The sequence below is a fragment of the Protomyctophum bolini genome (genome assembly GCF_963924005.1).
Source record: "Protomyctophum bolini genome assembly, chromosome: 6".
Classification (NCBI taxonomy): domain Eukaryota; kingdom Metazoa; phylum Chordata; class Actinopteri; order Myctophiformes; family Myctophidae; genus Protomyctophum; species Protomyctophum bolini.
This window is the reverse complement of record NC_137867.1, coordinates 22,441,288-22,461,061: the sequence shown is the minus strand read 5'-3', so window position 1 is coordinate 22,461,061 and position 19,774 is coordinate 22,441,288. Positions and strand designations below refer to the sequence as shown.

The 19,774-nt window shown below is 43.5% G+C and overlaps 1 protein-coding gene and 1 long non-coding RNA gene across 4 annotated transcripts in view; both read right to left on the bottom strand.

Annotated features, from left to right (window-relative positions):
- bmpr1ba (bone morphogenetic protein receptor, type IBa) overlaps window positions 1-7,731 on the bottom strand; it is a 35,276-nt gene extending 27,545 nt beyond the window's left edge. For all 3 annotated transcript variants that reach the window (XR_013964277.1, XM_080766764.1, XM_080766765.1), the window contains exon 1: window positions 7,459-7,731. Coding sequence is in view for 2 of the 3 variants with exons in the window: in XM_080766764.1 (XP_080622890.1) it covers window positions 7,459-7,579 (121 nt within the window). In the remaining variant the exon portion in view is untranslated. The remainder of the gene's footprint in view (window positions 1-7,458) is intronic.
- Window positions 7,732-7,841: 110 nt separating this feature from the next.
- The window catches only part of LOC308316502, a 75,574-nt gene continuing 63,641 nt past the window's right edge, over window positions 7,842-19,774 (bottom strand). Inside the window, exon 3 of the long non-coding RNA XR_013964170.1 lies at window positions 7,842-7,959. This is a non-coding gene — a long non-coding RNA (uncharacterized lncRNA). The remainder of the gene's footprint in view (window positions 7,960-19,774) is intronic.

Sequence of the window (19,774 nt, the reverse complement as noted above, 5' to 3'; positions counted from 1 at the left end):
AACTCCGATATTTTAGATTTTCCCTCCCGGACCCCCGTGGCGTTTAATAGGTTAATTTACTAGTTACTGGAAAAAAGTAATATATTACTTAAGTTACTTGACAACGAGTGTACACATGTTTGTTCAACTTAATTTCCTAAATGTGGGTTTCACACATGAAAAAGTTGAAAAACTCTTACTTTCATGTTACGAAATGTAAAAGCATTTGCTTGGTGTGTATTGGTGTGTGTGTGTGTGTGTGTGTGTGTGTGTGTGTGTGTGTGTGTGTGTGTGTGTGTGTGTGTGTGTGTGTGTGTGTGTGTGTAGGTGGAAGTGTCTGTCATGCACAAACAAATACACATCTCATTCTCTAACCATAAATATCTCTATCTTTCTTATGTCCTCAACACTGTGTCACACCTCAGAATGACCATTCGTTCTCTCCTCTCTCCTACACACCCTTCTCGCCCCTTCCTCTCCTCTCCTCTGCTCTCCTCCCTCCATCCAAAACATTCCTCTGGGGGCCTATGAGTGTATGGTGTGGAAGGGGTGGGGATTATGGAGGCAGCGGAGCTTTAGTGAAAACCCTAAGCCCTCATAGTCCCAGGGCACTGTAGCTGTGACAGCCAGCTTCCCTCTGCACTGCCCTGCTTCACCTGTTATCTGTCCATCACCACAGCCATTGTATTGCATTATACCATGCTACATGCTGCATGGTAAAGTAAAACCTGTACAAATTAATTTAACTCCAAAGAGTGTACAAATCGAGTTACAAGTGGCTCCCACTTGGGCGGATCATACTCTCAGCTCTACCTTTTACAACTTTGTTGTTGTTCTTTTTACTTTTACTGTGTGCTCTTATAGATGCATAGATAGAACATTATATAGATATACATCTGCTCTCAGATCGGCCCAAACAGACACTTGAGTGTCAAATGATCAACATTAGAATACATTGTTTGGATTTGTATAAAACAAGTCTCAATAGTTAATACAGTTGCGTATCTGAAATTGATAACATAAGCTTGTCAATGTGGAGAAATAACACCACAAGTTCTCACACATTAGACAGTGAAATCACATTTAGCTACAAAGCAGATCTGAAACTCTAGCAGACAGCAGTGCACATGTGCACACAACACACATCTCCCTACTCTCTCACGCTTCCTTTTCTCTCTGTAACGCGCCTCCACTACCCCACATGTAAGTATTGTATGTATTGTATGCACGCACGCACATGTGCGCACGACACACACTCACACACACACACACACACACACACACAGTTTCCCCTGCTCCAGCTGTGTCTTAAGAAGTCGGTGCCAGACCGGTAATCTGACTGGGGTAGGAGTTACTGGATCCATTACAGGATGTAATACCCTTCAGTCCTCAACTCTCCTTACCTTCCACCTTTCCAGCAACTCCCTCCCTCTCTCTCCCTTTCCCTCTCTCCCCCTTTTCCTCCCACTCCCCCCCCCCCCCCCCCCCTCGCTCTCTCTCTTTTGTTACACTTGAACATACAAAACAGTGCATGGGAGTGCAGTGTGTGAATCCTATAGGAAACTTAGCACCCTTTGCAAGATAGCTGGGACTCGAGCCAAATTCATTGTCTTTCTAAGAGGTGTGATTTCAAATACCATCGCCTGTCACAGCCTCGCGGTGCCCAATGCCCACTGATAACATTTGGGGGGCTTCTATGGAGAAACCTTCAATATAGTTACGTGGCCCCAGTTTGTAATCAACTATTACAATCAGTATTTATCACGTTGCAGTTAACGACAACACTGTGGAAATGGGAAGTGCACAACAAAATGCTCATTCGTAATTTAACTGTAAAAATGGACCCCATGTAAAAACTGAACATTTTGCTGTGTACTATGAGGTCTCTTTAAGATGCTGACCATGAACAGCAGCACCTCACTTCTCTGTCTGGGTGTCTTCAGCCAAGTGGACGTCACTCCCTCTGATTAGATATCAGTTTCTAGCGAGGGGATTCAACACATCCTGTCAGGAAGGAAAGCGCCACTAGAAGTGCAGTTAATGAGTCAGCTCTTTTATGAAATATTTCTCAACGGCTTAATCGTTTTCTCAACGGCTTAATCGTTTTCTCAACAGCGACCTCAATCAAATGAAACTTCTTAATTCTGTCTCAGTTCCATCATCTCTTGAAGAAGGATTGTTTTACCGCAATTTGATTAGATTGAATGCAAGGGATACAAAAAAACCAAAGAAAATTGCTTGCAGATTAGACCTGCTAGTACATCGACTGAAAGCAAGAGACACAGGATGGAGTGTTTTAGGCTTGTGCTCTCTCATTCATACAGCATACAGTTTTAGCTGACAACCCAAGGCCCAGACAGATATGGCTTGTAAGTAAATGTTAAAGCATGGAGCTGTGTCGTATCTCTGGATGCACTCGCCCTCACACCCTGGCTGCCGTTTCTGAACTAAGAGAAAAGCTGGGTTTGAAGTAACACCATCCCTGTGCGAAGAACACATCTACGCTTTCTACATTGCAACAAAAGCTCATCAAGCAGTTGCTCAGTTACATGGAGAGAAAGCAAAAGGGTACAGTGCATCAGACTAGAGACAAAAGGGTACAGTGCATCAGACTAGAGACAAAAGGGTACAGTGCATCAGACTAGAGACAAAAGGGTACAGTGCATCAGACTAGAGACAAAAGGGTACAGTGCATCAGACTAGAGACAAAAGGGTACAGTGCATCAGACTAGAGACAAAAGGGTACAGTGCATCAGACTAGAGACAAAAGGGCACAGTGCATCAGACTAGAAACAAAAGGGTACAGTGCATCAGACTAGAGACAAAAGGGTACAGTGCATCAGACTAGAGACAAAAGGGCACAGTGCATCAGACTAGAAACAAAAGGGTACAGTGCATCAGACTAGAGACAAAAGGGTACAGTGCATCAGACTAGAGAGTGACTTCATCAAAACTAAAAGCAGACCGGTGTAAATTGAGAATTTCCCTGAATGTGAAAGAACTGTTAAGTAAGAACATCCTTGAAGCAGGTGCTCTACTTAAAATCACCAGCCCAGGTGTTTCATTCCATGCAGCGATAAAAATAAATGTTTCCTAGAGAAACTCAGGAGGAGAATAACAGTCTCATTAGCCAACGGTGACAAAAGCAAAGCAACTGGGCTGTGCTTTGACTGTGAAAACTGATACAGCGGTGCTTATTTCCACCAAGGACAATGAAATGTAAGCTATCGTGCTCACTCCTCACTTCCGCGAACTCACGTTGAAGGCTGCAGCCTGGCGTAGGTGGAGGTCAACTTAACCAGGATATGAGCATGTACGTTACGTATATATGCACATGTATATGCGTGTATATATACAGTATGAGCTTGCATGCGTGCCGACCTGTGCGCCTGTGAGTGCATGTGAGTGCGTGTGTGCATACATGCATGCGTATGGTGGGTTGACGTGCTTATAATAATAAGCACATGTGTGTGGTTTTAAGTCTGCGTGTGACCACGCGTGTGTGCGTACATTCCCCACACTCCTTTTACTCTTGTTTCCCCTTGAAGATTAAAGAATCATCGCTCCTTACTTGTTCCATGGAGAGACAATAGACCAGACACGCTGTAGGGCAAACAGTGACCTTCGCACAGACACAACCATGGCTGTCAACTGTCTAAAACCTACAATGACTTCAGGCCACCTGTGGCTACAGGACAGGGAAACACAAGCTGGCCCAGTCTAGACTTCCATTCACATGACCAAGAAATCATATGCTTTTTCTTTTAGGGACCAAACATCTAGAGCAAGACACTGTACCCCAACTGCTGCTCCCGTGTGCTGTTCAATAGTCGCACACTGCTTCCAATATTTACGATGGGATAAATGCGGAGGAAAAATGATATGCATGTGTAAATGTACTCAACAACTTAAAGAGAGAGGGTAGACCAATGTATAACAAATCTACCTTTGACATCTGCATCTCTGTATACTGCACTGTATACCGCTCCTGCTGTAGAGAGCGCTACATTTTTACAAACCAAATATTTGTCCACTGAGTCACGGGCCCAGTCTATTACCAGCACAATCAATCATCTGTGCGTCAACCAATGCACGAGGCTGTTGCTGGTCCAATCAATCATCTACGCGTCAACCAATGAAAGCCGCTGTTGATAGCAGACCGCAATTGAAATCAGTTTGAATATCTTTTTGACCGCTCGAGTTTGCTTGATTGCATTTGTCAGAGAGTCCCACTGCTACAAAATCAGAAACGTCCTCCTGTTCATCGTCCCACTTTATGTTTGTGTATTTAGTTGACATGAACCCAGAGTTACTTAGCATAAATTGGCACAATAAAATAAATGAGCATTAAGGTATTTCGTCTGACTAGAATCAGGGGGATAAAACATGAATGACAGGGATATCAAAAGCAGAGGTGGGTTCTCCTCCTCAACTCTCACAGCAAATCAAATCAAATCATAGTAGGCACTTTAGTTTAACCTGTGTGGTTTTCAACCAGCTGTCGGGGGAGTCGGGGACCACCAGTGGTCCTTGAGGTGGTTCCAGGTGGTCCCCAGCTAAATGATGGAGAGTTGGTAACCAAATGGACCCTTATAGTTGTTTAACTCTTGAGAACGTTAAATGAAACACTCTCAGGAGTATGAAACGCTCTCAGGAGTTTCATTATTGTTAAACTTCTGCATTCAAAGAATTGCAGCATGGAATTGTGGACAAAATCGTATCCAACGACAACACAATATTCTTTAATTTAGGGTCCAAGAGGCTAAATGTCATCAAAATGGTGGTCCGTGGCTCAAATGTCGAACAAATAATGTATGAAAAGGGTTGAAAACCACTGGTTTAACCCATTGAAACCAGGAAAGCATCTGTGTCATTTTACATGTATTTTCGTTGGCTATTCAAAAACATGCCGCTGCGTAGGACATACAGTACATGAATAAATATACTGTGTGTATGTGTCACTTGTGTCTTACATACAGTATCTCCTCTCTATCTATCTCTCCTCTCTCTCTCTCTCTCTCTCTCTCTGATATATATAAATATACATCTCTTTATCTTCATATAAATCATATATATCATAGATAGAGAGACAGAGAGAGAGAGATGCGCGCACACACGCACGCACACACACGCACACGCAGATACACACACACACACACACACACACACACACACACACACACACACACACACACACACACACACTTAATCCTACAGGCAGGCAGAAAGAGAGAATTTATTTTCAGCTGATCCAGCACTCACTAGGAGTAAAACAAAATATGAGGTGGACTTGGTTCAATTCCCACTTTCTGTCAGCGTTCACATCTGTCTTGCTGTTGGCAGCTGCTCTTAGGAATAGGAGTCAGCTAACTAAGAAATATAAACATTTGGGCCATTTCGAGCATTTGTTTGTGCCTCAAATGGATAAAAGGTTGCAGGATTATGTTTCGCTACTTGCAAATAGAAACTAATTAAATACTAAAGGAATAAAGGCTGAATTCACTGATTAAAAAGACTCTGCAACCTCCACAAGAAAGAACAAAATGGATTGTAGCTGAATGTGGAAAAAGCTGCATGATTGCAGACAATGACAGGAAAGATTTTGGCGAGACGAGGGCAGAGGGTCATGTGTCCACATTCACAAGCAGGCATGAGGAGAACAGTAAAGATGTTGGCGAGACGAGGGTAGAGGGCCATGTGTCCACATTCACATGCAGGCATGAGGAGAACAGTAAAATCATGCTCATTTATCCATTAGTATTAACTCTAGAGGGGAGTGTACAAATGGAACCAAGTGGACTCAAAGGGCCATTTAGTTCCATTTTGTATACTCTTGTGAACTCAGAGACCCCTTTGGGTCTGTTTGGTTCTCAACCCCTCGTTGAGAACCAGTGCAGTAGACCACAGTGCAGTGCAGTTTCCCAAAGACTGGGAGATTTCAATTGGGTCGCCAAATGTTTTTTCTTATCTTTTTTTGGATAAGTATATCATCTGCTAAGTAAAGCAAGCATTTTGCTACTTTCACAGCCACATACAAGTATATGAATTAGGATTTTCTGTGTTTACGCAAGTAAAGACAAAAGAAAGAAATTGATTGAACGCTGTATACTGTATATGCCTTGTGTTGTGTGGATTGTTGGGAATTGGGTCACCTGGTTTTTCATCGTAAAAAAATAAGTTTGGTACACCATTCTGCAGGAGAGACAATGCCGAACATAGTGGATAACGCAGTAGTGCAACTGGTCCCATGAGCGCTCGCAGTGCAGACACATGAGAAACAGCAGAAGTGCAGTGTCAAGCCACGATGACACACATCACAGCTCTAAACATAACAGACTATTAAATGTGACACGCATTCTCTCTCCCCGTCTCTGTAACACCTCGCCAATCACACGGCGGACACCAAACATGGTCACACACGCACAGCGGCCGACACGTCTAATGGCAACAATGTGAGCCGATGACAATATACAGCACGTATCTTTGGCTGTTTGAGGTCAGCAGGATGCCATTTCAAATACATGACAGATAGGAAAGATTCACGGAGCCAAGGAGCCATGTTTGAACACACACTCTGAAGGAAGAACGCAGTGATCTGTATATTAAAGAAGCATCACTTGGAACATGATTAGTGTGACTGTGTGGTCATTGTGAAATGTCTCCACTAGTCCCAGACTCCCAGTGTCATGGTCAGAAAGCACAGAAAGACAATCTGCAGATTAATTGATCAACAAGATTGACAGATCAGATCTTAGTTAGAAGATCTTAGTTAGAACACAGACGTAATAATAATACAATTAATAATAATGTCTCATTAATATTGTAAGTAAAAAATAAAATCTCCAGAAATGTGCAGAAATTCTTTAAATCTCCAACTGGAAAATAACGTGGAAAAAGCTGCATCACAAATTATACCAGCGGTAGATTTCATCCACTGTATGCACAAAAGTGCATGACATATAACTATAGGATACTGCAATATTATACTACTCCGCTTGATATAAAACGCCTGCGTCCTGTACAACTTATTTAACGTGGTTATGCTTAACTTGTGAATTTGAAACAGATCTAGATGTGCTCGACAGAGGATAGGCAATAAATCCCATGAGTCCGTCACTGCAAATTGATAACAAACAGCAGCAGTGACAGGTCACAAAGGTATATAAAGCTGAATTTAAAAGTGACAGTATGGGCAAGTGTTGAAGTGAGCCTAAAATATAAACTGAAACACAGACTGCTGCTGTGTCTCACTTACTATGTGAAGTTACACATACAGTAGTAAGTAAGCCCCTAACTGCTTGTTTGAAATGCACCCATTCTATATACTGTGAATACAAATTTCAATCAATCAATCAAACGTGTACATAACTCGCATTCTAGGGAGTAAAGATCCTTTGATGAACTCTGTTAAACCAGACAACAACAATGACAGAGATGTTGAGGATAGCTGTGTGTGACGGCAGTAATGCAGTAACTCACCGTGTGTTGTGTGCGTGTGCAGGGAGAACAGTCCAAGTAGCAACAGAGAACTCATCCAGGTCACGCTCCACTGACAGGGAGAGAGGCAGCGCAGTAACAGTCCTTCTCCCTGCACTAGCATGGTAGTGTCTGGCTCCCCTCTCTTCTCCTCTCCTCTCTTCAATACACTCCACACAACAGGCTCCGCCAATCACTCTCACACGTCGCCTCTCCCTCCGAGTTTATGTGTGTGTGCCGTGTGTGTGAGTGAGAGAGAGAGCGGAGCGGGAGGGACTGGGCATGTGAGCTCCTGTGTGTGTGTGTGTGTGTGTGTGTGTGTGTGTGTGTGTGTGTGTGTGTGTGTGTGTGTGTGTGTGTGTGTGTGTGTGTGTGTGTCTGTGTGTGTGTCTGTGTGTGTGTGTGTGTGTAACGTGAGAAACTCCACACCACATGAAACTTTACAGCAGCAACAGCAGTTGAAGTTGCTTCTCTCCTCCAAGCCGCCTGACAGTAGCAGTCCAGCTGAGAGAGAGAGAGAGGGGGGGGGGGGGGGGGGGGAGGGGAAAGAGGGGGGGGGGGGGAAGAGAGAGAGAGAGATGAGGGGAGGGGAGACCAAAAAGGGAGAGTTACTTCAGTTGGCTATTGTAGGAGGGCTCACACACACACACAAAAAAACACAAACGCACACGCAGGGAGGGCCTGGTGACTGGAGTGAAACGGGGGTTGGAACCAGCCCAGAGGAGCAGGAGGTATATTCTTTAAAGGTAATAGTGGGAGGAGTGTGTGTGTGTGTGTGTGTGTGTGTGTGTGTGTGTGTGTGTGTGTGTGTGTGTGTGTGTGTGTGTGTGTGTGTGTGTGTGTGTGTGTGTTTTGGGGAGGGTGGGGAATGTAAGCCCATGGCTGCTCCTAAAAGATCAGCTTTTTTTACATTTCATTTTCATATCAAGTCCTATCAAATCCAGATGAAATTGGCATGCTGCTCTTTAACCTCTGATATACATTTATATATACCAGTAAGACGCCCTGCTGGCAAGAAGCGGCGAGGTCGCGTGCACGCATCCGCCTGGGTGACGGCAGACTGCTGGGCGAGTGCTGGCGCTTTGGCATGGGGGGTCAGATCAACATATGGAATGAATTCTGTACTGGCCATATATGGAGCGTGTCTTGAGTGTACAGGGTTTGATTAGGTCAGATCAACATGTAATGTCAGAACAGGAAGGATGGGTGGGGAAGGATCAACATATGGAATGTCAGAACAGGTCAGCTCCAAGTTGATTTTAATTGCTTTGATATGGTAAACAAAGTACTGCACGTGACATAAGTAACATGATACTGGTTAGACAGTCATTAGTCAGACATCGACAACCTATCTCTACCCTAACCTAAACATAACCGCAAGCACGGGAGCAGTGCAGTTCGAGCGGTTGTCCGACCATTGTTTCTGCATTCGGTTTGTTAGCGGGTCTAATCTTTGTGCGCATCCCCATCAGATAACGCAAAGCTGTTTGTTAAAAGGAGTACACAGCTGACTACATCTGATTTCACTCAACGACAGGCTCGTGGGACCCTATAATGCAACACACCCATACAACCTTATGAGTCTTGAGGCAAATTCTGCCAAACACAGAAGACTAACCTCATCAAAAAGACAAGGCAGTATGATTTCTTTGTAGAATGAGAGGGTCCCCCCTCATAAAAGGTTCACTGCACAATAGACCTCTCCTCCAGCTCCAGTGCTGTGGACAAATCAGGTTGAGGTTGTCGGCTGAGACACATTAAAGCATATTTTAAAGAGATTACATCACTCTGGCCTGCAGCTTTTCTACTAGTAAATAAATGGGCTAAGACGCTAATAGTCCATTTCCTTTTTCAGACTTATCCTTCTGCCTGCCAGCATCCATCCTGCAAACAAAGCAGCACGGGGTGCTGGTGTGTGTGTGTGTGTGTGTGTGTGTGTGTGTGTGTGTGTGTGTGTGTGTGTGTGTGTGTGTGTGTGTGTGTGTGTGTGTGTGTGTGTGTGTGTGTGTGTGTGTCTCTATGTCTGTATGTATTTGTTGCTTGAAAACAAAACAGATCCGAAACAGCTTTAAAAATAACTCCTGTTGAGTGTTGTTGTTGTTTGAACATACACACTCCGTTTAACCGCTGCCTTAAAAGAAGAAGATCAAACTGTTGTTTATTGTTAATCTCGTTGGTAGACGTCTTTCTTCTCATTATTTCTCTCACACTTGTTGGTGTCATTCATTAGCGGTGAACAATGGATGGCCTGGCTCTCTCGCTACTAAATGAGAGGAAAAATCATTTCACAAAATAAACAACGCACTAGACCTGCATGCACTCTTCTCCTCGGTTCATCCAATTCTTTAAATCTCTTTCAGCGTTGCCAGGTCTACTTATTATATGCGACTTTGGGCTTGTTTTTCTGCAAAGTTGCTTGTATATATTTATTTATTTATTTTGCCCGTTTCTGAAGTGTGGTTGCTTATTTGGGCTTTTTTTCCTAAATAATGTTTACACCAATGGTTCTGAAACATTGTCATGTCAAGGATTATCCCCTGATTAATATGTATTTGTCCATGGATCAAATACATACAATACGAATTGCGAATTGTTGTGAGCTTGTAGATCGTCTATTTTTATAGATATCCGATGTTAAAGTGCTCATGTGGCCTAGTCGCTTCTTTTGGGCTTGTTTTCATAGACCTGGTTGCTAATTTCTCTTGCAGAATCCTGGCAACACTGATCTCTTTCATGCAGTCCCTTTGTTGTTTTCCTGTCTCTTCTCTTCTGTGCTCTTCTCTATCTTCCATGGACCATCACTAACTATTGTCTATCTCGCTCCTGTATAACTTTTAAACCAAAGCCCCTGTCTGTCTCTCAGGGGGACCCCTTCTCTCCAATCCCTTCCTCTTTCTCCTGTCTCTCTTCTCCACTCCTCTTTCCCCCGGTCTCTCTATTCCACTATTCCTCCTCCCCTCTTTTCTCCCCAGCTACCCTCCTCCAGTGAACCAGAATGTCATTTCAAGCATGTCCAGCCATGGGAAGCCTTTTAAAAACTGTGACAGCATTTATCCTCGGTCCCCACTAGCTGTGAAACCCTGTGTGTGTGTGTGTGTGTGTGTGTGTGTGTGTGTGTGTGTGTGTGTGTGTGTGTGTGTGTGTGTGTGTGTGTGTGTGTGTGTGTGTGTGTGTGTGTGTGTGTGTGTGTGTGTGTGTGCGTGCGTGCGTGCGTGCGTGCGTGTGTGCGTGCATGAGAGAGTGTGCATGAGAGAGAGAGAGAGAGAAATAAAAAAGTGTGTGTCAGCAATAATTTGTTGGAGAAGATAATTATATAGCCTATGAAAAGTTGGGGAAACTCTTTTAAAGATCATTGTTACTTTAGCTTGTTGTAGTTCATGGCCCAGATTCACACAGGCGCGCACGCACACACATGCACGCGTGCGCGCGCACACACACACACACACACACACACACACACACACACACACACCCTCTCGTCTTTCAGCCCTCATGCTGGGTCCATGATGGATGGCTGAAAATGTCAGGAGCAAATGATGAGCCCAAATGTGAAAGAGAAAAGACAACAACAAACAAAAGGAGAAATGAAAGTATGGAGACAGAATCTGTGTGTGTGTGTGTGTGTGTGTGTGTGTGTGTGTGTGTGTGTGTGTGTGTGTGTGTGTGTGTGTGTGTGTGTCGTGCGGGCGGGGGGTAGGCTGGGGGAGGGCTGACTAAAGAAGGAAAGACCAGAATGTTGAGGTAGAAGTGACAAGTGCAAGAAAGCAAGAGGATGGATGAGGAAAAGATGAAAGGCACTGCAGAGAATGTGGGATGGTGGTATGGAAGCAGGCTGGATGAGTCAGCTGGGGGGGGGGGGACGACGACGACTGCACTTCCCTGAGCTGATGGAGCAGCTAACATTATTCAAACCAACTCCAGTCATTTACTTGACAGCAGTTCTCACACTTTTTAATTTCAAGAACACCCATAACTCTGAGTGAACAAATTGAGCTTGGTTCCATTTGTACACTCTCTGTTACACATTTGTAAGTACATTTGGGTACCCATTTATCAGCTTAAATTCTATAGTCTGTTTAATCTGTACAGTATCCTTGGTGAGTTCGCAATATAGAGGTATATAACACTTGGAAAGATCCCTACCTTTAATGTGTCAACAAAGTTAATTCAACATTCAATCCCAAACAATATATTTCTTTGGATCACATTTAGGGCCTATTTATCTCTCATTTGATTGGAGCAAACAGGCTTAACAGAGCAGGGATTAACACTTATAGCTTTAGAGAACAACACCTCTGTGGCACAGCAGCACATCTGCTAATTCCAAAGCATTCACTTCTGATAGTCTTTAAAACTAACAAGCAGTTTAACATAATCTGCTTTAAGCCTGTCCATTCACTCCTATTCAACCATGCATTTACATAGCAATCCTCTCTGCCTGAATGATTTGCTGAGAGACAGACTTAAACACTTGTGTGCGCACTTGTGCACATGTGTGCGTGCGTGTGTGCGTGCGTGCATGCGTGCGTGCGTGCCAAAAGGACAGAAAGCCAAAAGTCAAAACCAACCTTGGGGACACTGTTCTGATCGCCTTGGGTAAGATCTATGGTCATTTTCATGGTGAAGAAAGATATTTAGAGCTAAGGTTAAAAATGTGTAAAATGTTGAGGTCACTAGGCATTTAGGGGTTATGTTTAGGGTTAGAAATGGCACAAAAGGTGAAAATGGCAAAGGAAAGTCACTTTTGACGTCCCCCCAGTGTATGCACTTCGACTTGCAAGCATTATGTGAACATTAATTGATTGTTCATGTGTTGAATGTATGTTTGTATACTATAAAAATGCAAATGGTGAATGTGTGGGAATGGAAAGTGAATTAAACGGTGCAGGAAGTGTTCCTCTTCCATTGCAGTCCATTCACACTCCCTGGGTGTCTGCCTGCAGACTTTGCCACAACCATGTATGTGTTGTGTTTGGGTTTGGAACCATAGGTGGGTCTCAGGAAAGTTTACATGACTGCCCAAATTATTCTAGGGAAACTCATAAAATAACATTGTCAGGGTTGGTGGTAATGTCAAGGCCATTTTAACACAAAAAGCACAACAAAATATTGTGACCAATGATGGGCAATTACCACTGGCAGACACTTCATATGCTGCACTTCACCTCAGCCAGGGGGTTGGACCACAGCGGTGCTCACATGAGACCACAAGAGTTGAATATGCACTGCCATAACCCCTCTGTTACCTCCAATGGATCCAGTTCAAGTGAAGGCGTATGTCAGTCACATTATCATACAAAATAAAACCCTCAGTGTTTATTTTAACTCTGTGAGTGTACACATAACGTAAAAAGTGGGGGACAATATTTGAGAATATATAGAGAGAAACTGCAGTTACTGCATGTAAGGTATAGGCTATAGCCAGAATGGTCATTGCTGCAAGAGGCAAGCATGCCAATACACAACGGCGATTGCGAACAAAATGGGAACAGTGATAGACCTCCCAACCTCCCAATGCCGCACATCTTACCCAGGTTAAGAGGTTATTAACGCCATTATTGCTCGCTAGGTGGTAGCATAAGCACACCTAACCAGTGCCACCTAACCTGTGCCACCCGTCCGGTACGATTATAATTGTAGAAAGCAGAGAAAAAGTTATCAGGAAATAGTGTGTAACTTAACAGCATGAGATAGAGCAAGAACCGAGTGAGCGAGAGAGAGGGGGGACCTCTCTGTGAGCTTCTTGTGTCCGTAGCGTAGGAGACAGGTTTTTAGGGAGCACTTGCTTTGCATCGCCGAGGCCCCCTGGCGGGTGGAGGCCTGTTTAAATTGAGACGAATGAAACATGTTAAAGGCGGGCAGTGCACAGGGTAACACCCCAAACAGCCCCCATATAGTTAAAGAAATGCTGCTAGGCCACGGGGATGGAAGAAGTAAGTGGATAGAGAAAGGAGCTGTGAAGGGATGACAGGAGTGATGATGAAGGGATGACAGAAGTTGCCTATCACACTCACCGTCAAGTTGTCAACACCAACATGTATTTATACTTGATTGATCTTTAGCCAAACTCCTTCCATACCACAGCAAAGAAATCCATGCTCAAATACACACACACACACACACACACACACACACACACACACACACACACACACACACACACACACACACACACACACACACACACACACACACACACACACACACACACACACACACACACACACACACACACACACACACACACACACACACACACACACACACACACACACACACAGAGACCCATCTGTCCTAAGTTCAGAGTCAGGTGAGACAAAAAAGGCTATCAAAATAATACTACATATAATAGCTAGCTCCAAGATTTCCGTATAACCAATTACAAATGCACAATGAAATGCATCTCCTCCTCCCTATCCATTCACATCAATCAATGCAAAGCAGCTCCTATCAACCTGGAGAAGTCAGAATCAGAATCATCTTTAATGTCACATCACATCAAGTAAAAAGTGGGTGAAATTACTAGTTTTTGTGCATAATTCCCATCGTGTTATTTTTACAAGAAACAAAGAAAGGGAAGAAGAGAAGAGACGGTTAGGAGATCAAGGCAAAGCTTGTTCCACACACAGTCACACTTGTATGGTCTCTCTTAGCTTATTTACAAACGGCACAACCGTCTAGGGCAGTGGTAACCAACCTTTTCAAGCCCAAGAGCCCATTTTATTCCCAATTGTAAGCCAAGATCTACCACTAAAACGTGTTAGAAAAAACACTTGTTTTTTTGCTATTTCTGACAGGCTCAATGCATGTGCACACATCCACACAAAGACTAAAGCTTAAATTAGAATAAATACTTATAGTAAGTTATATTATCAATGTCAAATAATATTAAGACAAATTAGAAATAATTAGTATTAGAAATATTTTGTTTCTCATTTCAATGAATATTCACATTGGCAGATGTTCAAATGACATAGGCATAACATGACCATATATATTTGCACAGATATGGTGACATACTCTCAGGGTCAGCCCACCTTTAATGAGACTGCTGTGACTGCACTTTATCTGCAAGCGTTTTGAAATCTGGTTCATATTTAGTGATTGCCAGTCTGAGGGTGTCATTAAGATGTGAGTCAGTAATACGAGTTCTAAACTTGGATTTTATTATTTTCATTTGTGAAAAGGCCATTTCACATAAGTACGTGGAACCAAAGTAGGCATGCAGCTTCAGTGCACACGACACAATCAGGGGATACTTCTCTGCTCACAAGAGACCAAAATTCCTTCTCTTTAGCTCTGACCTGCAGGTGACAGTCACTTACTAATCCAATAATCTCCATTTAAATATCTGAAGTTAATGCAAACACATCCTGCATTTTATCGAACAGCAGTTCAATGACAGTAGGCTCAGTAAAGAGGAGAGGGTTTGATACAAAAGCAGCTACTTGACTCATGCGTTGTACTTCAACAAGTTTTCATATTTCATATTTATATCATATTTTTTGCTCTATGTGTGCATGTGTACAGAATTCAAACTGTAGCATTGATTATTGTCACGGACAGAAATCATTCTTTCCCTTTGCATATGCCCTGGAGTGCACTCGCCTATTAGTTTGCATTGCAGACTGGTATATTCAGTATATTTTTCTCATTTTTATATTTTTGTTGTTGCTGCGCAGCAGTTGAGGAGAACGCAACTATGCATTCCTTTAAGCAACACAACTTCTGCAGCTGCATCCATATGTTTAGAATTTGCATCAATGATCAAATCCCAATAATAAAAAATATTATAACAACGAACAACGAAAACTGAAGGAGCAGCGGTGCTATCGGCTAGTAGTCCCAACTCATGTGTCTGCAGCCTGTCACGAGCCCCGTAATGAACGCACATTGTTTCCGTATTTTAATGTCGGGTCGGAGAATAAATACAGTATGAATGACGGCGGGATTTATTTGACAACTCTGTCCTGCTTTCTTCACGAGAAGAGAAGAGCGCTCACAGCTGCTAATATGGTAGCAGCCCTGTGGCTGACCTGACATGTGAACCTGGGTCTGGGAAGCTCAGAGCTGCAGCCATTGGCTCATGATACGAGCACACGACCAATGGGACAGATCATTCAGTGTTGCTAAGATACCACCCCCCCCCCCCACCACCACACACGCACACGCACACACACCCTTGGACGATGGGGTCTATTCTCAAACTCAGAGCCACAGCGCTCTGCTCAAAATTAATTTGCATGTGACGAGCGGCACTGACATTATTCCAATGGGACTGACACTTCGCGATCGACTGGAAACGTTCCCGCGATCGACTGGTAGCTCGCGAACCCCTGGTTGGTTACCCCTGGTCTAGGGTCTCTCTTGCCTCATTGGTGCCTCTCATTCAAAAGGTGAAATACTTCATGATCTCTGCAGATCTGGACACAAGCACCTGGCCATCAACACCTGGCACTGTTCAGTCACAACAACAGTGTGCAGATGGTTAAATCTTTGTGAAGAGCAGCCAGGCAGTTAATTGTATGAAACAGTGAGCCTGATAGTTTGAAACCACTCATATGATGCATGAAGAATATCCCCTGCATCATGGCTGAGTGTGAAAGGGGTCTCACTCTTACAAAACAATAAAAGAAGTAAGTGTGGGGGTCCCCGGGGGGGGGGGGGGGTCCCTCTACTGTACCCTCCACTGTACTGTACTATCACTGTACTGGCACACCCGAAATCACCATATATACAGTTAATATGTGTGTGTGTGTGTGTGTGTGTGTGTGTTTGTGTGTGTGTTAGGTTGAGCACAGGTGGTGAAAAACAACCATGCTGTTTTAGTGCTCAGACGCACCTACCCACCCACACACTTAGTCACTTACCCATTCTGGGCGGGAACCCCTATTGGTATCTTACCCCCTCAGGCCGGGCACCCATATTTGTGTTCTGTACAGTATGTACAGTATTCAAAAATGTAATTTTTTTGATGCTGCTATATAAATATTTGAAGTTTTTCAGAAACCTTAGGTCAGGATTTAGAGGCGTTTTTAGAATCGGCCTTAGGCCTAAATGGGTTAAGGAAGTGGTTGCACCACTTACAAATTATGAAACAATAAAGTTCAAAAAATGTTGTTGTCCGATGTAAATAATTTAATAGCCAAGGAAGTGGCATTCCCCTGTGTTCTTATGCGTAGCCCAAGTTTGATGATGGTTAACGTTTGAGATATCTATTATGTTATGCACACACACTGCGCAAACCAATGTCCAACATCACCAGACAGGCTCTGACTCTAAACCCTCAAGCGAAGAGAAACAGAGGCCGGCCAAAAAACACCTGGTGGCGGGATCACCAGGCAGACACCAAGAGAGAGACTGGGTTACACCTGGTCGCAGAAAATAACCCCAGTGACTGAGAACTAAGTGCTGTAAGTATGCAAGTAATAGATTGCTAATGTCACTAACTTAACTCCATAAACAAAACGATAATAGTCTACAACAAAACTGGTGATTCACCTGCTGCTCTGTGCTATATGGAAAGATGGCAGAAGGTACATTCCATTCCATTACAAGACCATTTGGTTAGATCTGAACATTCTCAGATGTATAATCACACTAATTTCTAACAAACCAGCAATTACACACCATATACATCCTGAGAAAGAGAAGATACAAAATATGAATATAAAACAGTAATGGGTGGCCATAAATGGTAAATGGTGCATTAATATAGCGCCTTTATCCAAGGCGCTTTACATAGGCGCATTACATTCACCCATTCACACACACATTCATACACCGATGGTGGCGGAAACCATGCAAGGCACCAACCATCACATCAGGAGAAATTAGGGTTCAGTGTCTTGCTCAAGGACACTTCGACACTAACTCTGGGGGAGCCCGGGTTCGAAATGGCAACCTTGCGGTTACCATCCAGCCACTCTACCCCTGAGCCACCGCCACCCCTAACAACAGTAGTCCGTCCATGGCTGTGTGTCTGTCTGTCAAAATAGTGAGAATTCTCTGACTCATCAGCAGTAAGCAGTGTTTACAAATCACCTTTTGATATGGCCTCAGCCCATCACAGCACGCCAACCAGACGTTGGGGGTACTAACAAATTTCCTGCAAGTAAGTACCTGGAACCAGGAACCATGGTACTAGTGGAAAGGCAGCAAAGGAATGTAGAGCCGTGGCGTGGTGAGCCAGGACTATGCAATGGAAAGATGTCATTAGTCATAGTATTCACAACCATTGCGACCGAAGGGCCCGGTTAACTATTGAATCGCGCATTTCCTGTCAATGTTGATCCTTCCTCTTCGATGCCTCCCTTTTGACTTATACCTGTCCATTCAAATTTCAAACTCTAGACTGGCCTGCCCCAAAGTTATTAGTGCAGCCGCGCCCGGCAGCCGGCGAAAACTGTTCTCAACAGGCCCTGGGCCCTCATCAAACCCTGTACACTCAAGAGATTGTCCCCGCTACCACCCTTAGATCTCCATATACTGTATGGACCTGACCTGTTCTGACATTCCATATGTTGATCTGATGTCATCAATCCCTGTACACTCAAGACACGCTCCATATATGTCCACTACAGAATTTATTCCATATGCTGATCTGACCCCACATGCCAAAGTGTCAGCGCAGTCTGCATGCGACCTCAGGGCGTCTTACTGGTTAATATTATTTTTTCCAAAATATATCTGCATAAGTTCAAGGTCTCCCTCAGTTGAATAGACTTACTAGAGCAAACACGCAGATAATATCACCTGCCAGAAAACGCACGCACACACACACACACACACACACACACACACACACACACACACACACACACACACACACACACACACACACACACACACACACACACACACACACACACACACACACACACACACACACACACACACACACACACACACACACACACACACACACACACACACACACACACACACACACACACACACACACACACCTAGCCAGTTGTCTTATTACAACACACTCACACAAGGCTAGGTGTCGAGCAATTTAAAGTTAATGAAGACCTAATGATAGACTGCAAATGGCTTTTACAGCTCATTATTGTCATTGTGAAACGACTGGCTGTATCACTTTACGGCTACTATAAAATCACTGACAGACACAGGCGTGGTTATGGGCAAGGTAGAACAGCACTAAGAATGAATGGTTAAATTCACCTCTGGTAATCACAATGTCATAAATAACTCCATTATGTTTAATTGCTTTACAGTATATCAAGAGTGACAGGTTAAGTTTTCCCTCCAAGCTACTTTAATATCATAATTACTGTGTTGCTCGACATTTCAGTGGGATTTGGTATCCTGTTGCTGTACTCTGTGGGAGACAGGAAGAACAAAGCTTACTAAACTAAAGGCTTCAATATAATTAAAGGTTAAAATGGACCTCAGGTAATTGTAATACCCTAAATAACATATTAATTGGTCCTCAAGAAGTCAAGAACAGTAATTCCTAATGATTTGTGGCTGTACAATGAAGATGATTCATACACCAGTTTATGGACTGTTGGAAACTGCAACGGTTTACTGCAAGTCATTATTTTCACTGTATTCAGAAGACAAATGGTTTGACCCCTGTTAAAGGAAAAACGTCAGACTTTTACAAAAATGACTGATTGGCCAAAAGGATGGAATGTCAACAATGTTCCCTGAAGGTCCAACAGGCAGCAGAAGAGCCACCTGCTATATGTGGGAGCTCTGGACAAGACAGAGAGAGAGAGAGAGAGAGAGAGAGAGAGAGAGAGAGAGAGATTTAAAGCAATCAAAGAACGATTTTGAAAGAAGTGACTTAAATGGAAACGACCACGGCACAGCATTGAGCAAACCATATCCCCATCCTAATAAGCAGTAAGCACCGTCCTGAAGTCTTTGGATTGGTTCTGCAATGCCGTTGTTGTTTAACACTTAGTTTCTAACTATTTCAGCAATGAAGGCTATTTGACACTCACCAGTCTCAACCCTCTTGAATGAAACGTTTAGAGACTGGGTAGCGAGTCTAAAGATTTCCTCACCTAATGTAAAAAAGTTCAACTGGAGTTCAAATGGCTATGGGGGAAGCACATGGCTGTCATGCAGGAGATTAATTGCACAATTCCATCAAAGTTATTATTATTTAGCTGTCACAGTGACAGTTTAGAGTTAAATGGCTTGGATCATACATTTTAAAGATGGTCACCTGGCAGCTCTGCAGGCACTATTGTACATGTTAAAGGAATGACAGATGATGACAGTGACAAATGGAATGATTCTCTGTTGTAGGGTTCCCCAATTAGTTTTCCTCAAGAGCCAA